Source organism: Fringilla coelebs, assembly GCF_963513975.1.
Source record: "Fringilla coelebs genome assembly, chromosome: 7".
NCBI classification, from domain to species: domain Eukaryota; kingdom Metazoa; phylum Chordata; class Aves; order Passeriformes; family Fringillidae; genus Fringilla; species Fringilla coelebs.
The window spans coordinates 22,253,497-22,271,692 of NC_140035.1; the positions used below are offsets into that span (position 1 = coordinate 22,253,497).

The 18,196-nt window shown below is 41.3% G+C and overlaps 1 protein-coding gene across 12 annotated transcripts; it reads left to right on the plus strand.

The window, feature by feature from the left end:
* The first annotated feature begins 605 nt into the window (after window positions 1–605).
* On the plus strand, window positions 606–17,633 carry HNRNPA3 (heterogeneous nuclear ribonucleoprotein A3). 12 transcript variants are annotated; one of them, XR_014616321.1, is made up of 14 exons: window positions 606–734; window positions 4,469–4,579; window positions 5,066–5,089; window positions 8,831–8,953; window positions 9,043–9,189; window positions 9,271–9,481; window positions 9,720–9,809; window positions 9,870–9,977; window positions 10,121–10,201; window positions 10,823–10,969; window positions 11,778–11,903; window positions 11,988–12,059; window positions 15,117–15,191; window positions 17,340–17,633. XR_014616321.1 is itself a non-coding variant. In XM_084209638.1 (13 exons), exons 2-12 carry the CDS (start codon window positions 4,514–4,516, stop codon window positions 12,038–12,040), a joined length of 1,176 nt encoding a protein of 391 aa, XP_084065764.1. In that variant the 5' UTR covers window positions 606–734; window positions 4,469–4,513; the 3' UTR covers window positions 12,041–12,059; window positions 15,117–17,633. The 12 variants fall into 12 exon arrangements, 11 of the variants coding, with proteins under 11 accessions (XP_084065764.1, XP_084065758.1, XP_084065765.1 ...); XM_084209638.1 differs by having other exon boundaries at window positions 15,117–17,633; XM_084209632.1 differs by lacking the exons at window positions 15,117–15,191; window positions 17,340–17,633 and adding an exon at window positions 12,146–13,746.
* The last annotated feature ends 563 nt before the right edge of the window (window positions 17,634–18,196 follow it).

Consider the following 18,196-nt stretch of genomic DNA (forward strand, 5'->3'; position numbering starts at 1 on the left):
ATTAAGACTGAAGAAACGTTGATGTGGTGGGTTACTTTTACAGTACATTTTTATAACACTGCTTTTCCTGATGCCATTATTCCGATAAGGGACATTTTTAATGTATGTGCTGCTTCCTATACGAAATTCTTGCAGAATACCCTTTCTCCTGAACTCTCTATGCTAGTTTAAGATGGCAAATGCCATTCAAAGCTACAGGCAATGCTTCTGAATGGGGAAGTCTGTGAAACTTACTGCTTAGACTTGTTTTGGCATTTATCCGGAAACTGACTAAGCTACGCTCAGTTCTGAGGGTGAGCGCTGAACGAGCTCTGGAGAACCAATCTTCAGCTGCCTCCTTGCAGCAACTCCAGGGTGAAACAATTCGTAGAGACAAATAACTTCTCTTAGAAGGTCCTGTGCACCTCGGGCACATCCTGATACTCCTGCAGCTGTGCCCTGGAGGCAGAGCATTTCCTCCTTCCCTTCTCTCTCCTACCAAGCACCGGACGCCGCCTGCCCGCACAGCTCGGCGCACAGCGCTCCCTCACAGGGCCCCTCGCGCTCGGGCCCGGCCCCCGCGGCGGGGGCGGGGCGGGGGCGGCCCCAGCGAAGGGAGGCGTGGCCGTCCCGCGCGCGCGTCGCGGCTGCGCCGGCGCCGCCACCCCCACAGCAGGCGGCGGTTTGTGCGCGGGGCCGGCGGTCGGCGTGGGACCGACGAGGGCGGGAAGGCGCTGTCGCTGAACGCCGGCACGGTGATCTCTTCTCTTTCCTCGCCTCCCTACCCTTCTCCGCACCTTCCCTCTCCCCACCTTTCCTCGCTCGCGACCATTTTCTGTCCTTCTGGCGGGGAAGGCGCGCGCCGGCGGGGGGAGAGGACGAAGAGGAGGGGAGGGGGGGATGGGCGGCAGGCCCTGAGAAGAAAAGCGGTAACGGCCGCAGCGCGCGCGCCGCCCCGAGCCCGCCTTGCCGCCACGTGACCCCCCCGCGCCCGCCCCCTCCTCTCCCGCCCGGCTCCATATTGGCGCTGCGCTTGCCGAGCCCGGGCACAAAATGGAGGTAACTGCGCGCGGGGCGCGGGGCACGCCGCCATCGGCCGAGGCGGCAGTGAGGCGGCTCCTGCCGTGCGGAGCTGGAGCGGCTTGAAATCCGCTGGAGCCTGCGGGCGGGAAAACACGGCGGGAAGGGGTGATTGACGGCAATAGGTCGTGGAGCCGCTTGCAGTTCCCGCGGCCTCGTTGTGGCGGTCCTGCCGCGCTCTAGACCCTCTTTCGCCTGCGACACGCCGCGTTTCTCCGCAATGGCGGCGTGGGCAGGAAGAGAGAGGGAGCGGGAGAGGCGGCGCTTCCGCCGCGGAGCCCCTCGGGCTGCGGCCGCCATTTCGCAGCGCTCCGGCGCGGGGTGAGAGGGGCCCTGGCCTCGGGCCGGGGCAGGGCTGTGGGCGGCAGAGCCCTTTGCAGAAATCCTGGGGACACCGAAACACATGGGCGCGTGTTCGGGCAGCAGTAGGGCAAAGCGAGCCCTACACGTGCGTGTGTCATTGTTCTGTCCTGCCTGTGTTGCTTTTCCCCGCTTCTCTCCCCGGCCCAATCCCCTCCAGCGTAAGCTATCCGGAGTAGTGCGGCAGGGATGTTCTTTAACACACTTTATAAACACTCAATTTTCTCGAAAAAGATTTTGGAAGCGTTAAAATCGTTCACTGCAGTACGCTGCATTTCGGAGAGGAATGCTGCAACACGTTATAGCACCTCCCTTGTATCTCTTACACCTGCCCAGAGGGAGTTAAAACGTGCCAGGAGCCTTAATGCCCGGGGAGGTGGGGGAAAGAAAACTGTAGAGTTCTGTTCCTTTTCTGCACTCCCACAATTACATATGCAGAAGACCTAGGACATTCGGTGGCATTCTGCCATGATCCTGATGGGATCAGCATGAAGCATTCTGCACAAACCTAGTGAAATCATTCTCACCCTGCCTGGAGGGAAATAGTAATGATTTTCTGCCCTTGCTTTCCTTTCCTCAAAACCTAAGGTTTTTTACGCAAGTGTTTCAGAGTATGGCAAGCAAAAATAGTGGGTTGATTTTTTTGTGTGTATGTGCGTGGTATTTTTTTTCTTGGCTCCTTTCACTGAACGCTGAAACCATAAAAATTAAGATCTTAGAAACCAACAACTCGCACTAGTTTCTGTTCCTATATTAAAAACAGAAGAAACTGGATCCGTTAACCAAAGCAGCGAAAACCAACTTTTTCATGTAAGCAATTGTTTTAGCTGATTCCGGATTTAATAACTGAGAGGGGTGATGCGTTCAAAGCACTGGAAAGTGGTTCAGTAAAGTGGTAACCTACCACATCAGGTAGTAAGCTAATGCATGTTCCTATTTTTGTTGGGAATACACTACCATCACACTTAAAACTGGGAATCAGGTTTTTCCTGCCTTAACTTTTAGGTTTGGTAAAACACCCTTCTGTATGCACTTTTAAGTCCAACTTCAGTTGCTTACAGAAAACACCAGTGCATTTCCATAGTTTTCCCTGGTTGGATGGGTGAACTTCTATCTTCATAATGTCTGGTTTGTCTCTCTTACCTTCTTTTCTCCTGTAAGAGAGTAGTTGTGAGTAATGAGACATGTCTTGGTGGCTTCTTTGTCATTATAGTTTAAAGCTTTCCTTGGAGACTGCTTTAAATTCTTTAGTTAAGTTGCAGTATGTGATTGCTCAATGCTAGTTTAACTAGCGTTCAATAACGAAGGTATTCTGAGTATTTTTATTCAGAGTTGAATAGAGTATTTTGTTGGTGATAAGACTTTCAAAATTTAGTGCTGTAAGCCTTAACAACGTTCTGTAAGGCAAAATAGGAATAGGACTGAGCAGGGCTGTGTTCCTCATGAGCTGATCATGTGCATTAGCAAGAAGACAGCTCCTTTTTAACCCTTAAGGCCTTCAGAGGCCATTGGGGCAGAGACCATGCCCAGGAGCTTAGTGTTGGCCAGTGTGGAGCCTCGGTCTGTAAAGGGATTTATACTTTCCATTACTTTGAAATGGTACTTAAATAGGCTTATTCCTTTACTCCCTAACAATTCCTAAAGCTTTATTTTGCCATACAACTAGTTTGTAGAAAGCCCTTGAAGTGTTAATATTCTGTTTCATACCTCCCCTACAGGACTTAAAAAAATTACCAGCTCAGTGGAAGTACTTAATATCCTAATACCTCTTAAGTCAAACTGGTGTTTGATTTAAAGGATCTCAAGAGGAGCTTTAACATTGTGTAGTGAGGAACTGAAGATAATACAAAACATTTGATGTTGCTTAATAAAACCTTTAAAATTGTTAATGCATTAAATTGAGATACTCATGATTTCACAGTTGAGTTTAATATGGAGCTGAATTTTAACAAAGTTATGTTTAAGTATTTCCACTTAAAATAACAGCATATATTGCTCATTAGTGGAGACCTGCCTGCCTTTCCATATGCAGGAACAAAATTTGCAGAAAGAAAACATTAAAATAAACCCCACAACCCAAAAAACAAACCCATCACAGAAGTACACCTAATCTTGTAAATAGTTATGCTTTTAAATGCAGCACAAGCATAATTTTACTGAAGAATGTTAAGTAGTTAACAGTATTGCATTTTGGCCACTGTAGTAAAGCTTCAAGAAACATCCAAAGTAGTAATGAATATTGGCCAGAGATAAACAAATACCTCAATACGAGGACTAACTAAATGATTCTAGAAAATTTTCTAGAAAAAAGCCAACGGGAGCATGATTTTTTTGTTTGAATGTGTAGTTAAAGGTTCATTCACTGAGCTTATGTTGTAAAAGATGTCCTATTTATAATGGGACATAGATTACATAGTACAGGCTGGTAACAAAATATGTAATAGGCAAGCAAAAGTAATGCAGATGCCTAGTGCTAGAGATTCCTGAGGATCAGCAGTTCTTGATGTTGCTAGTTATCATCAGTAAGGGCTTCTTGCACTACTCCTAGTGGAAAGGATTTTCTAGTACAGGAACTATATAAGACATCCTCTAGTGTTGCACACTGCTGGATAGCTGACTACAAGAGGTAGTCATCAGAAAGTTCTAGTAACCAGTGTTTGCAAAATGTTACATGTTTTAGGGGTTAAAAATCCAGAGAAGCAGTATTTATGTAGTGGATTTGGATATTGAAGTGGAATTTGCTTGCTGTGTATGAGTTATACTCAAAATAGTTTTGTCAGACAGTCATAGATGAAGGTTTGCTACAGATTTTAGCATTAGTTTGTATAGTGAGCTTGACTGGGATAGCAGATGTTTCTTTTACTTCTCTTTTCAACTGTTAGCTGAGTAGCCTGAGGCTTTTTATCCTACCCTATTAAATACTTCTGAGATTTTTTTTCCCCACTTTAACCCATTTCTTCCTGCAAAGCTACACCTGTGCATTGCAGCAGAGAAGGCCCTGTGTCACAGGAACTGGGGTAAGTGCTGACTTATCCAACCTGTTTTCTAGGTTTCCTAGATCTAAAAGAAAGGCCGAGTTAGAGTACCCTTCAAAATGGCTGCTATTAAGGAAGAGAGAGAAGTGGAAGACTACAAGAGGAAAGGAAGACGATCCTCACAGGTGAGAGGATGGGGTTTTTTTATTAAAAATAAAGTAGTTTTAAGGGGAAAAGATGAAAAAAAAAAACAAGTTAACCATTTCTGTCTGATACAGTAATATCTTTTTTTTTTTCTACCTTCTTCATCCCCGTATTAGTGGAGTAACTTTAAATTGCAGTTTATTACATACAGTTGTAAGGGGTGGGGTGTTAAGCATAATGGGGACATTTTGCTTGTCTAGCTTTCTGTTATAGCAGAATTGGTTAAATATATGTTTCTGATTAAAGCAAGGTGGAATTATTAACTTCATGTATCCTCAGAGTATCAGCAGGAACTTGATTACTTCTACCTTCCAAAAGTCCTGTTTTTAGTGGGAATGAAGACAGGTTCCTATTTTCTTTTTTTTTTTCTTTTTTTTTTTTTTTTAAGTAAAAATGGTTGCCTGATAGTCACTGCAAATGAAAGCGAGCTGTACTAAGTAAAAATAACTGTTTTCTTTTGCTTCTAGCAGAAATACCGTAGACTGAATAAGGTGCGTAGTATAGAGAAGACGTTGGGGCTGTTTTTGGGAGGATGGGAGCTAGTTACTTTTGGGGCAGGGTGTGGAAGTGGGAGGGGGGAAAAGTTCTTAATACCCTTTAGAAAATACTTTTAAGGTCAGCAAAAAGGGTATTAAATGTGCTTATATAGCTTATTAACGGAGGCATTTTATCTTCCTTTATTTGGATTTGTTTGCTTTCTAACATTACTTTTTCAGGTTGCCTGAATATTTTATCTAGTTCAACTTTTTTTCTGGAATGATAAACTACTGCAGTGTGGGAGGGCCTATACACTTGAATTACGAACAAACCTTGTCCCAGTTGCATGTGTCTGGTAGTGTATGGTTATTTTGTATTGAAGTACGGTGTGTAAAGTCCTTTTCGAAGGAATGTTGAAACTCTCTCACTCTTGGACTTTGAATTGAGTGTAATGGGATCGATCAGCTGCATACTAAATAAGTTCTTGTAGTTCACAAAAGTAGCTTGCCCTGCAACGATCTTAAAAACTGTTGAGTTTGTAGAGAATAAGTTTCTCAGGGAACGTTGCTGAGGCCCCAGTGGCCTGTAAGCTTTCCTGTTTCCAAAGACAGTCTAGGATTGTGCTGCCTGGGGACAGAGTGGTCTCAGGTTCAGCCACGGCTGAGTGTAGCTTTGGTGACAGGCGTTTTGTGGGCGCTTGCTGCTGCTCAGAGCTAGAATGCATGGGAGAGCTCCACCCTGAAACTGCCTTTGGAGAGAAATATTGCAACTGCAAAAGGCTGATCATTCAAAACCCCTGCCATTTCACTTGATGGCAACCTCAGCACATAAGCAGTATGTATCTGCAGTAGCTTTGTCTCAAAAGGTGTCAGGATTTCTGCTAAGAGGAGGATGTTTGCAGGAATCCCAGGGGGTTCTAGCTGCCATCTTTCCCCCCGCCCCCGCCTTAGGCGAGAGGTGCAGTCACAGTGCGCGCCGAGTGTTGGGGGTTTCGGTAGGGCCTGGGAGGCCGCGGTGTGTTCTGCTGGCGGCCGGAGGCGAGCAGAGGGGCCCGCGGCTCCCGCAGCGCCGGCCCCGCCCATGGCGCCCCTGCGGGCCGGGCCCCGCCCATGGCGCCACTGCGGTGCGGGCCGCGCGCCCCGCCCTCGGCTCCATATTGGCGGCGCGCCGGCCGCGGCTCGGCACAAAATGGAGGCGGCCCGGCCCGCGCTGCGCATGGGCTTTGTGGGGAAAAGGCCAGAGTCGGGGCAGAAGGGAAGTTTGCCGCCTCCGCAGAGCCGTGTAATGCGTCTGGAAGCCCCTCTGACAGCTTAGGGGGAAAAACAGCGTCTTGCTAACTAAAGGCAGGCTGGATGGTCTTGCAGCTGCTCTCCCCACTCCTGCCACAGGAGTGTTGCAAAATGGCGTGCTCTCCTGGCTTGTCAGCTGAGCAGGAGGTAGTGATTCTGAGAGAGCAGGGTGGGAGTTACACTGAGGGAGAGATGTGCTCTGCAGGCTTTTCTGTGCAGGAACAACTGCTGTTAGAAATAAATTGCAGCAGAACAACTCAGAAATAGGCTGGTGCGATAGAGGACAGCGCTCTGAAAACCCCAGTGAGAGCAAACTGCCTGAAAAATTAACTCCCTAATTCTCTTTAGAAAATATTGCCTTGTATTTTTTTGCACATAATTCCTATAATATGTATTTGTCCTAAGGATAATTCTTATCCAGTAGAAAGAGAAGCTGTAACAGCAGGTGTTCTTCCTGCTGTATGAGAAGAGCAGTTCTCATGCACATAATAACAATAAATAGGAAAGAATTTCACTTTTCCTTACCTGAAAAGTTCTGTCGTAATTCTTTTAAGGTAAAAGCACTCTGAGTTATTAGCTGGAAACTCTCATAGTTGAATAATATTAGAGAACTGTAAATAGTCTGTCCAGTTCTTTCTTACATACGTTTCTGATTTTGAAGGAGTCTAATCTTCACAGCTTCACGTAATGTCTTTCAATACGTGTAGAAGAGTTTGAAGTGCTTAATGTTCCCAGCTTTAACATAACCCAACTAAAAATTGTCAGTAGATTTTAAAAATTTGAATTAGCAACAGATAACACTTGACCTAAAGCAGTTTCTATATGCAGTATGTGTGTAGTCCTATAAAATTTAAAGTTTCAGTTTAGTCAGAAGAGAGGTGTTTTTTTTAATGCTTTTGTAGTCTGGACCACTTTGAAGATACTAGAAGCTTTACTTTGTAGTCATGAGACCATTGACTGTTACTGATTTATATGATCCTGAGGTAATAAAGCCTTAAATAGTAGGCTGTTATCAAAAATGCTGGGGTTCTTTCTAACAAAATTCAGCAGGTGTAAGGGCAGAGATTTAATTCTCAGACAGCTTTTCATAATCTTAGTTACTGTTTGCTGTAGTACAGCCTAAGTGTATTAGAAGCCAGTGGTTTGCTAAAGCACTATATAATACAAAAACTCACTCAAAGAGACTTAAGCCTTCTTGGCCAGCCCTAACAGTGTGACAGAGGTTAAAGACTTCAGATTTGAAGCATAATGTCTACAGATAGGAAGTCTGTGGCTGTTTTTATGTAGTTTACATCAGGATAATGCTGCATCTAGTCTGGTTTGATGGACTGCAGCAGAAACAGTGAAGCCTGTTGAACACTGATGCTGCAGAACTGAAGTCATACACAGCATAGCTGGCCAGCACCTTGTGAAATGTTTTACATGCGCAGAAGTACCCACTTGCTAAATGAGATTTTAATCTGGTAAGAAGTCTGGTAAGACTTCTCTGACAATGGCAGTTTTGAAACAATTCTTCATGAACTCCTTGTGAAATGTATGGGGAAATTCCCTGTCTAGTAAAAAAGTGCAGCACTGAAACAGAGCAGAAACACAATTGTACTCTTAAGCAATTTTAGTCATTTGACAGAAAACTGGGATCTGCAAATTTGCACCTTTTGAAATGTGGCTGATCATATATAGGCAGTTATACCTAGAGCTGTTAAACTTGCTTGTTCTGTGATGCTTGCTAAAATTACCAATCTTACTCCAGTAGTTGTACCTGCTACTGGCCGTTGATGAATTGTTAAGAGCATTTTTTTTGTCTGTAAGACATAGGTCTGTGTTGTTTCACATTTGAGAGGTATTTCCCATAAGACTAAAATCCACATACTTATTTATACTATCTTGCTTGCGTGTACTCCAGTAATATAGTAATCAAAGTACAGAATTTATATTTGAAGGAATTCAATATTGATACATTTCATAAAAATGTATAAAGGTAACCTTTCAAAGTGGACATCCCCAAAGAGTAGATGCTCAGCTTGAGGAAGAACCTTTTTTCCTTGTATACTGCATCATTAAATTTTTTATACTTCTGCATATTTATGCTTCATAAAGTGGTAGAACTTCCCTTTATCTAGCACTGCTTCATCCCCAGTCCCTACAGTGTGAACTTCAACTCAAAGATAGGCACAGAATGAATGCACTTTTGGGTGGTGGGGAGCAACTAAGTTACCTAGTATATTGAAATCCCTTTACTGTTTGCATTTTAGCGCTCTTTAAGTTGTTAGTGTTTTAATTAAAATCACACCTCATTAAGTGTTTACTATTCTGCTGTCTAAACCCATTAGAAGTCATTGTTTTTATGTAAATGTATTTCACCTATTTGTAGTTATAATGTGCACAGAAAATTTCTAGTAATTCACTGAAATTTTAATTCTGTAATTTGTATTCAAAATATGTTTTTGTTTTTTTTCCATTTTGTAGGGCCATGAGCCAAAGGAGCCAGAGCAGTTGAGAAAGCTGTTCATTGGAGGTCTGAGCTTTGAAACAACAGATGATAGCTTGAGAGAGCACTTTGAGAAATGGGGCACACTCACGGACTGTGTGGTAAAATCTCTGTTACTAGTTCTGCTTTTGAAGGGGTTAGGTACTTCAAATAGCACAGAAATACAGAGTGCCTCCTTGTGTGTTTGCAGGTGATGAGAGACCCACAAACAAAGCGTTCCAGAGGCTTTGGCTTTGTGACTTACTCCTGTGTGGAGGAGGTGGATGCTGCCATGAGCGCTCGACCACATAAGGTTGATGGACGCGTGGTTGAACCAAAGAGAGCAGTTTCCAGGGAGGTGAGTTAGTGTTCCAGTTAACTACATATCCTCATCTTTACCTACTACTTTAAGCACTGAATGTAATTTTTGGCGTTGCAGGATTCTGTAAAGCCTGGGGCACACCTCACAGTAAAGAAAATATTTGTTGGTGGAATTAAAGAAGATACAGAAGAATACAATTTAAGGGAATACTTTGAAAAATATGGAAAGATTGAAACCATAGAGGTCATGGAAGACAGGCAGAGTGGAAAGAAGAGAGGCTTCGCTTTTGTTACTTTTGATGATCATGATACAGTTGATAAAATTGTTGGTATGTAAGCTTTTCAGTGACAAATGACTTAGGGGATAAAGTATTAAGATTTCAGAAAAGCAGTGTGTGGAATGAGATAATTGCATAATCAGGTGCTTTACCATTGTAAAGGATGGGGTTGATTTCATGTTACTTTTCAAAGTGTGCACATGATGCATTATAGTAACTTTCTGTGAGAGTTTTACAGCATATTGCAGTGATGTGATTTCTGACTTTCCTTTTTCACTATTTTCTGTAGTTCAGAAATACCATACTATAAATGGACACAACTGTGAAGTGAAAAAAGCACTCTCAAAACAGGAGATGCAGACTGCTAGCTCTCAGAGAGGTGAGTTGTAGTTGTGCATAGCTATTTTGTGTAACAGGTTTTCAATTAATGTAATTCAAGTGAAATATTTTGTAGGTCGTGGGGGTGGCTCAGGCAACTTCATGGGCCGTGGAAACTTCGGAGGCGGTGGAGGGAATTTTGGCCGAGGAGGAAACTTCGGTGGGAGAGGTAAATGGCTGGATTATTACTATAGAATGCGATTTACATTTTGGTTTGTGGGGTTTTTTTTATTTTTTTATTTCCTGTGTCAGTTGGCTTAAACACTTAACATGTTTGTTCAGGAAAACATTGTCATCTGTTTTGTGTTCTAGGAGGCTATGGGGGTGGTGGTGGCGGTGGTGGGAGCAGAGGAAGCTTTGGGGGTGGTGACGGATACAATGGATTTGGTGATGGTAAGTGTATTGTTCACTTCCTTTTCCCCCAATGTTAGAACCAGCTGTGAGTCTTACCTTCACCTTGGAAGCGAAGTCTGTTTTGGTGATAATAGCAGTAATGGAAATGAAATGTCTATATTGTAGAGCTGTGAAGGGTTAACTTTTTTTTTGTTCACCCCACAAAATGATGGATGGAAAAAATTCTTGTCTGTGATTACCCCTTAAAAAAAATCTCATAAGGTCATGAGGGAGCTGCTTATTATTGAGAGCTAAGAGAAGATTCTTATGCCAGTTGAGATGACTAAAACTGAATAAAGCAGTTAACAACTGTTTTCAGTAAACTGCATCTGAAGAGAGATACAGCAATTACCAAAAGGCTAAAAAATGCAGCTACCAGAATGCAAAAGAGGATGAGGAATAGCATGTAATTAATTACTTAGGTCCAGATTTTATAAGCATGGGTTTTTTCCTCAAATAGTTTAGATAAATCGTGCAACCACAATGAATATAATAAAGGAAAAGTGCCATGTGGCATCTTTATTGTACAAGTATGTTGGTTTGGGTTTTTTTGTTAAATGGATATTTCCTTACCTGTATTTAGCTTTGGTGTGTTAAGTTTGACTTTTCTTTTATTCAAAGGTGGCAACTATGGAGGTGGTCCTGGCTATGGTAGCAGAGGAGGTTATGGTGGTGGTGGAGGACCAGGATATGGAAACCCAGGTGGTGGATATGGAGGTGGAGGAGGAGGATATGATGGCTACAATGAAGGAGGAAATTTTGGTGGTGGTAAGATTCCAGCTTTAATTAGACATCTGTGGTTCTTAGGTTTCATTTCACAATGCCTGAAATACAGTAATTCATAAATGAGCTCTACGTCTAGGTTTTAATGTATAAGGCCATGTTGCATAAGGAAAGTTCTTCATGGGGATCAGCTTTGATAAGCTACAACTTTGTTTTGCCAGGGATATATATTTCAAAGAGCTTTGGCTATAAATCTGTGTGTGGAGGCAGACTACAAGAGTTTCAGTGGTTTTGAGCATTTCAAGTATGTTGTCCTTGAATACCAGTTCACAACATGTAGGTCACATCCTCCTTTGTGAGGACTACAAATGCGAATTTTTCCAAGCTTTTTTGTTGTTTGCCCCAAATTTGGGGAGTTAAGCTGCAAAGACTGCTGTATATCTTACTATACTTTCTGATTATGTATGCAGCACATCCATTACAGTTCTGTCATTTTTTTGGTGCAAATAAATTATAATTTACATTATTATCATCCATACAGAGTTGTGCAGTAGAAGAGTAATGGTGAAACTCAGGGTTTTCCGATTTTGCGGCCCTTAATTTGGCCTGTTGGGTTAACATCAAATTGCCTACTCAGTTGTGCTTATAAAGTGATGTGTTTAATCTTCAATAAAATATCAATTCCTATTCTTAAAAATACCAAGGGTCTTCTATTACCTTTGCATTTGCAGACAGGTAGCATCAAAATACATTAATTTAGTTTTAAATTTATTTTTACATTGGGTATTGGAATTTGGTGAGGTTTTTGTCCTAGATGTTAAACAAACATGACTTTATAAATTACTTGTTTTAGGTAATTACGGTGGAAGTGGAAACTACAACGATTTTGGCAATTACAGTGGACAACAGCAGTCTAACTATGGTCCCATGAAAGGTGGTGGCAGCTTTGGTGGCAGAAGTTCAGGCAGTCCCTATGGTGGTAAGTACAATTTTGTACAGAAGATATTTTTGAGTTAAAGTCTGTCGTTTTTCATGTACTTCAGTATACACATTGGTTTTTTAGGTGGTTATGGATCTGGAAGTGGAAGTGGGGGCTATGGTGGTAGAAGATTCTAAAAATGCTACCAGAAAAAGGGTAGGTGTAATGCATATTTATAATGATGATTAATAATGTACAACTGTTCACTGAGAGTAATAATTTTCTTATCCTGTATTCAACAGGCTACAGTTCTTAGCAGGAGAGAGAGCGAGGAGTTGTCAGGAAAGCTGCAGGTTACTTTGAGACAGTCGTCCCAAATGAATTAGAGGAACTGTAAAATCTGCCACAGAAGGAACGATGATCCATAGTCAGAAAAGTTACTGCAGCTTAAACAGGAAACCCTTCTTGATCAGGACTGTCATAGCCACAGTTTGCAAAAAGTGCAGCTATTGATTCATGCAATGTAGTGTCGATTAGATGTACATTCCTGAGGTCTTTCTCTGTTGTAGCTTTGTCTTTCTTTTTTCTTTTTATTTTCCCATTACATCAGGTATATTGCCCTGTAAATTGTGGTAGTGGTACCAGGAATAAACAAATCAATGAATTTTTAACTTTTCAATATTTGTGTAGTTCAGTTTTTCCACATTTAGTACAGAGAACTCTATAACAGAACTGAAATGTAGTTTAGGGTGTTTCCTTGTTAGTTAATAGAGAAGATAAATGCATTTCTCAATTACTATTTTGTATTAATTTAAAGTTAACAATAGAAACACCTATTGATTTGCAGTCTTAAGGGGTCTAGTCTCAGTGTATATACGTAACTGTCATTGACACGAGTTACATAGGCATACAGAGGGAAAACATCTGTATGTTGCATTATAGTTTGTTTAGATGTATAACTAGGATTTGAGTTACTCAAATTAGTGTTTGTGAAAATCATAGAACTAAGCTTTATCTTAATGAAAACTTCAAATTACTTTTTGGTTTGTGCATATTTTTTTAATTTGTAGTTCTGTATTAGTACTAGCGCTTCAAGAAAATAAGGCATGATAAATATTTTAACAAGACCAACTTTAGACACATGAAAGCTGTCTCCCGTCTCATTTGAGATGCATAAGGGAAAACTGAAGTTGTTTAAGTCTTGGGTGGAGAGAAAAAAAAATTTGCTTTTTACCTTTATATTTATTGTAATTCCCGAGAAGTTAAGGTGGGGGGAAATCAAGTGCCTGTTTCCTTGGGATATACAATGATTCTGTTTCAATAAAACTATACTTTGGGGAGGGTGGCTTGGAATTTTCATCCCCTTTGTCCCCATTTCCTTCTCCCTTGCACCAGACTGCACTGTTTCAATTAAATGAGGCGTCATAGTGAGAGTAATAGGTGTGTTCCTCAATAATTTAATGGCTATATACTTTCTTGCATGCACCCTAGGCAATTTTCTGGACACATGCTTCTGACTGGGAGCCAAGGGTAGCACAGGTGTAATCACTGACAGTCCCAGGTAATGTGGTCCAAAAGCCCATTTCCCATGGGCTCTTTAATAATAGAGTCCTTGAGCTGTTTCCCTGGCAGATGTCTGGGCTCAGCTGAGAGCTCAAAGATCAAACACTGTCTAGTTGTATTTTACCGACTAGAAGCACTCCCACAACATAGAGGGCTACAGTCCCGAGTTCCCACAGGTAGAATGATAGTGTGCTACAACTGGATTTGGTGCAGTGGAGTAGAAAATCTGACCAGTACATGTGGCTAGAAATTGTACTTCATTCTCACTTCTGACCTCCAAATTAAGGCACTGCAGTCTGTGCTGTCCTCATCTGATGTGAATTCTCTTGACTATTGCCAGGCCAGTGCTTGCTGTCAATTCAAACTCAGAAGAGTAGGGACCCAGTCAATAAAAGAACTACTCAGACACTTGGCAATATGTATTGGAATTACTCACACCTGTTTCACTTCTGGGTCAATGTGCAGTATAAGGTAAATGCAATTCCAGTGTAGGAATGAATCTGCAAAGATGTATGAAATGGCTTAAGGCATAATCAGTCATATTAATGAATTATAATTTTTAAGAAGTGGTAGAAAAATAAGTGTGTTGTTTGAAAAAAATTAAACATGTTATTTAAACGCTGTTATTGGAGTGTATTTAGACTGCAGTACGCTAAAACAAGGAACCAGTGTCAAGATGGTAGCCTCCAAAATGGATTTCAAAGTCTGCTTATTCTTGTCTGTGGAGTTCTGAAAGATCTCAAAAGTTAAAGCAAGAATTGGTGGTTTAGTGAACGCTTCTGTTGTTGTACGTGTTCATTTGGGTTTGGGGTGGGGGGGAGGCTGTACTTCAATAAAGGCATTTTTTAAACAACCCATTTGGAGTTTGAAAACATGGGAAACTAAACCACAACTCACTAGGGAGTGAGACACCTGACTTCTGACTCGCTTTGTACATTACTATGCTAGAAGATGTGTAGACTTGCACCTGGGGCCTGCATCTGATTGCAGGGACAACTGAAGGATGGGGTTGATGTCCCTTCTGACAATTGATCTGGTATTTCTAAATTTTTTTAGAATGTATTGACAGTGTTCTTTTTAACAGGGCCTCTTGTAGCTGTACTGTGACTACAATGTTAACTTTGAAAAATAGTGTCATAATAAACTTTATGAACAAGATCTGTATGCAACCTTTTAAGAGATGGATGTAAGTGACCGCTTTGTAGGTGGGTGGGGTAGCTTAGCTGTTGTTTGTGACGTGGAAAAGTGTAAGCCATGAGGACAGTGATCCGCCAGCTTTACAGAACCTAGGATGTACTTCTTTGATCCATACATTGCTAAGGAGACTCGTAAGACAGGACTTCAGCAGCCTATTGAGTATGGAGAAGTCAGCCTAATTAAAGAATGACAAGGCAGCAGGAGCAACAGCTTCAACTTCCAGAAAAGTGAAGGAATAAGATACTGTGCTGATAGTGAGCAGCTTTCCCAAGGCTAGTTAAATCTGCTTATCACAGCTGAAATATCGAAGAAAGTCTAGCAAGAGTTCTTCACCTTTTGGAACCTCCTTGAGTGATAGCTACTTGAGTTGACTCAAAATCAATAGGTCTAGCATTTAGACCTGAAAGGAAGGGCAATGAGCATAGGTAAGGTTTGCCTTTAAAATTTTTCATGAATTATAAAGAGTGGTGGGAGGTTTTTAAACAAGGTAAGAGTAATTTCTTTAATTTTCAGGTTGAATGAGAAGCTGCTGCTTGACAAAATGGGGAATGTCTTGCACATCCTCTTCAAAAGAAGGTTTCTGACTGGGTAAGATTTGTAGTGTATAGTAAAATGTATTTAACCCCTATTTCCTTCTAGGCTTTCCTTTCACAGTCTCTTAATATCAAGGGAAGCCATAAGTACTAAGCAGCAAATATTCCAGCATATGTCATCCAGTGTTTCCTGTTCTGGATGAGCGCTGCTTGCTGGCACATTTCCTATTCAAGAATCTTCTGTTCCTGGCAGATACAAAATTGTTTGGTGCGTGAGGTCAACAAGACAAGTTAATGTTTTGAAATCATGTGTTTTGGTTACTGGGGAGTGTGCTGGGGTGGGGGAAATTGTTCTATGCCTTGTCATGGAAAGAGGTGCCGCAGAGAAGCCCAGGAAGGCAGTGACACTGAAGTGGTTCTTCGGTTCTCAGCAGCTGCGACCTGCTGCTGCTGCTTGCACCCGTTCTGGGGGGGAGCTTGGTATTGGTGCAAGCTGGGATTTCCCTCCTAGGTAGTGGATCTTGACTTACCAGGTGATGTCTTTACCTGTACAAATCAAAGAGCTCCCTTTCAGATTCTGGGTGCTTTCAGGCAGAGTAATTGAGGCTAATACTATCATGATACCCAGCTGAAATCACAATGGCATTTGTATAGGCAAATGGAATGGCAATAAAAAATTCTCATGCAATCTTGGTTTTACACAGACTAGGACATATATCAAGTCTTGGAACATGTATTATTTCCTTTTCTGCATCTTTGATTGTTACAGGTCCTTTTATCTGAAGTACTTCAGCATCTGTTTAAACTTCCAATACATTTCTGAGCCTGTGCATTCTTAGGAAGTCAGTTTCTATTTTAGTGTTGGTTGTACTTCAGTTGCTCTGAAAGTCAAATGCAGCCTGCCTTATGAGAGGTAGAGGCATGTTCACAAATCGTTTTAAGTACTTAAGACTTTCTACCTGCTGCCTGTAGACTCCCAGAAAGTAATTCCTGACTTTGTAATACAGAGTTAACTAATTTGGAAGTAACATACAGAGACTTTCATAAATTCAGAAGCTACTTAATTGAAAATCTCATGATAACTGCATGTACTTTTTAAAAAACATTAAAACAAGTTTGTGCTTAGGCCAAGGTTGAGCCTAAATTTGAAACTGCAGTACAGTCACGTTGCCTTCGTGTAATGTGCTAGCTTGTTGCTGAGGTGATGAGCTTGCTTTCTTACGCCTAAAAGTGGGAAACATGCTCTGCCTGGCAGAGCTCCTGCAGACATCTGTGTAGCCACAGGTAGTGAGGTACAGCACTGCCCTTCAGGTACAAATGCTCTTGTACCTGTGGTGGTCTTTGGATATTTTTAATAGTAGGATTTTGAAAGTGTAACAAAATTAATTTTTAACAAAAACTTTGTAGTTTGCCTTGGTGCTAGACCTGTGTATAGAGTAAAACTCTACCTTTCCTTAATGTGAGAGGATTCCACGTTGCTGCAGACTTGTTATGTGCTCTGGGTGGGTCTTTTTGCACCACATACAGAAATAGGTAATCACTGTTAGGATTATTTTCACGGTTTGATTTATAACATGCTTGTAAAGATTAATTTGCTTAAATTCAATTATTTATAGCCAAATCTGTTCAGAAATAACTTTGACCAAAATAAACACTTTCTTAAGGAAGTACTAGGTCAATTGTATCTCTGTCCAAGAGGCACTTTTAAGATTCAAGAACTTTATTTCACAGCCATCTGGTTTCTGTTGAAAATAGCAGCTTTAAATGGAGATGGGGATGTGAAGATGCAAACTAACAAAGCTACAGTTGTAGAGAAATTTACTTGAAACAAAAATGGTACTTCCAGGTAGAGGAGGGAGTTTCCCCAAAAGCAGCCCAGATTGATGGAGGTAACTATGCTATTACAGAGCATCAAAATTAAACACAGCATCTTAACTTTTGTATCTTTTCAATACTTAAGGTTCCTAATGTTTTCAAGCATTGTGGATTGTGTGATGTTCTGACGTGCTGTCTTTGGTTCCTTGTTTAAGACATTAATGTGGTTTTCATGTGCTGTCTACACTGAGGGGGAATATTTATAAATCACTCTGTGGTCTCTGAAAAGTGTGTGTATCTTAAAATTGTGTGGAGCATGTAAGAGCTTGAGTATCATTGAAATTTGCATATCTGATGGATGATTCTTTTTCTGCTGTGGGTGCTACAGGTTGACATCTCTCTCTATTAGCTTTTCCTGAACTAAAGTAATCCAAGTATCTCCACAGAAGAAAACATGGCCTTCATGTAGAAGATAATACCGCAAGATTGGAAACAGAATAAAATGGTATAACTGGCAAAAGACTTCAAGAGCAATGGTGCTAGTGTGCTGACATCGTGAAACTTGTGGTTAAACAAGTTAAAATAGCATGGAAATTTAAAATTTCAGTATAGTCCATAATGGATTAAAATTTGTTACAATAATTCAATTTTGTATCAGAATAAAGTGTATATTGTCAAATGACTTACAATCTAAAATGCGTTGGCATCACCTTTTTTTTAGTGCTGTGAAGAACACTAAGGGGTCTAGAATTATTGCAAACATTTTCTTACAGGATTATCTTTCCAACTTGAGACTGGAAGCCAAAAACTCTTGGTTCAGGACAGCTTTTCAGCTTTATTCTTAATAGTTTTAAAATGGGATATTTTAATCAAGAAACAAATGGTCTCCACGTGGCACCTTGTCAGTGTATGAGGTCAGCAGTGGGGGGCTTTTGACTTGGCAGTGTCACTAGTCACTCAGATTTGGGAGCACACTCTGTACTTCAGTAATAACAGTAACAAAATGAAGGTTATAGTTTGCATAGACTTGTTTTCATATATGTAGGTAATACAGATTTTTTTTCCTTGCTGATACTGGGGGGTTTGATGTGAGAGCAGCATGCACTGTGGTGATGATGTGAAGAACACTGTTTAAACTGAATGCAAGTTGTCACAGACCAAGTTACTTTAGACTGATTCTTCACCTGATGAAATTCAAACAAGGCTGCTGCATTAACTGCTGGTTTTTTGTTGTTGCACTTTTGT

What these genes read in the sequence shown, in the direction of transcription:
- HNRNPA3 (XM_084209638.1), top strand. Translation starts at nt 4,514, where the DNA reads ATGGCTGCTATTAAGGAAGAGAGAGAAGTGGAAGACTACAAGAGGAAA. An exon ending in AAGGAAGACGATCCTCACAG is followed by an intron (nt 4,580 to 5,065) that starts GTGAGAGGATGG and finishes TTTTGCTTCTAG; the next exon opens with CAGAAATACCGTAGACTGAA. An exon ending in AGAGAGCAGTTTCCAGGGAG is followed by an intron (nt 9,190 to 9,270) that starts GTGAGTTAGTGT and finishes TTGGCGTTGCAG; the next exon opens with GATTCTGTAAAGCCTGGGGC.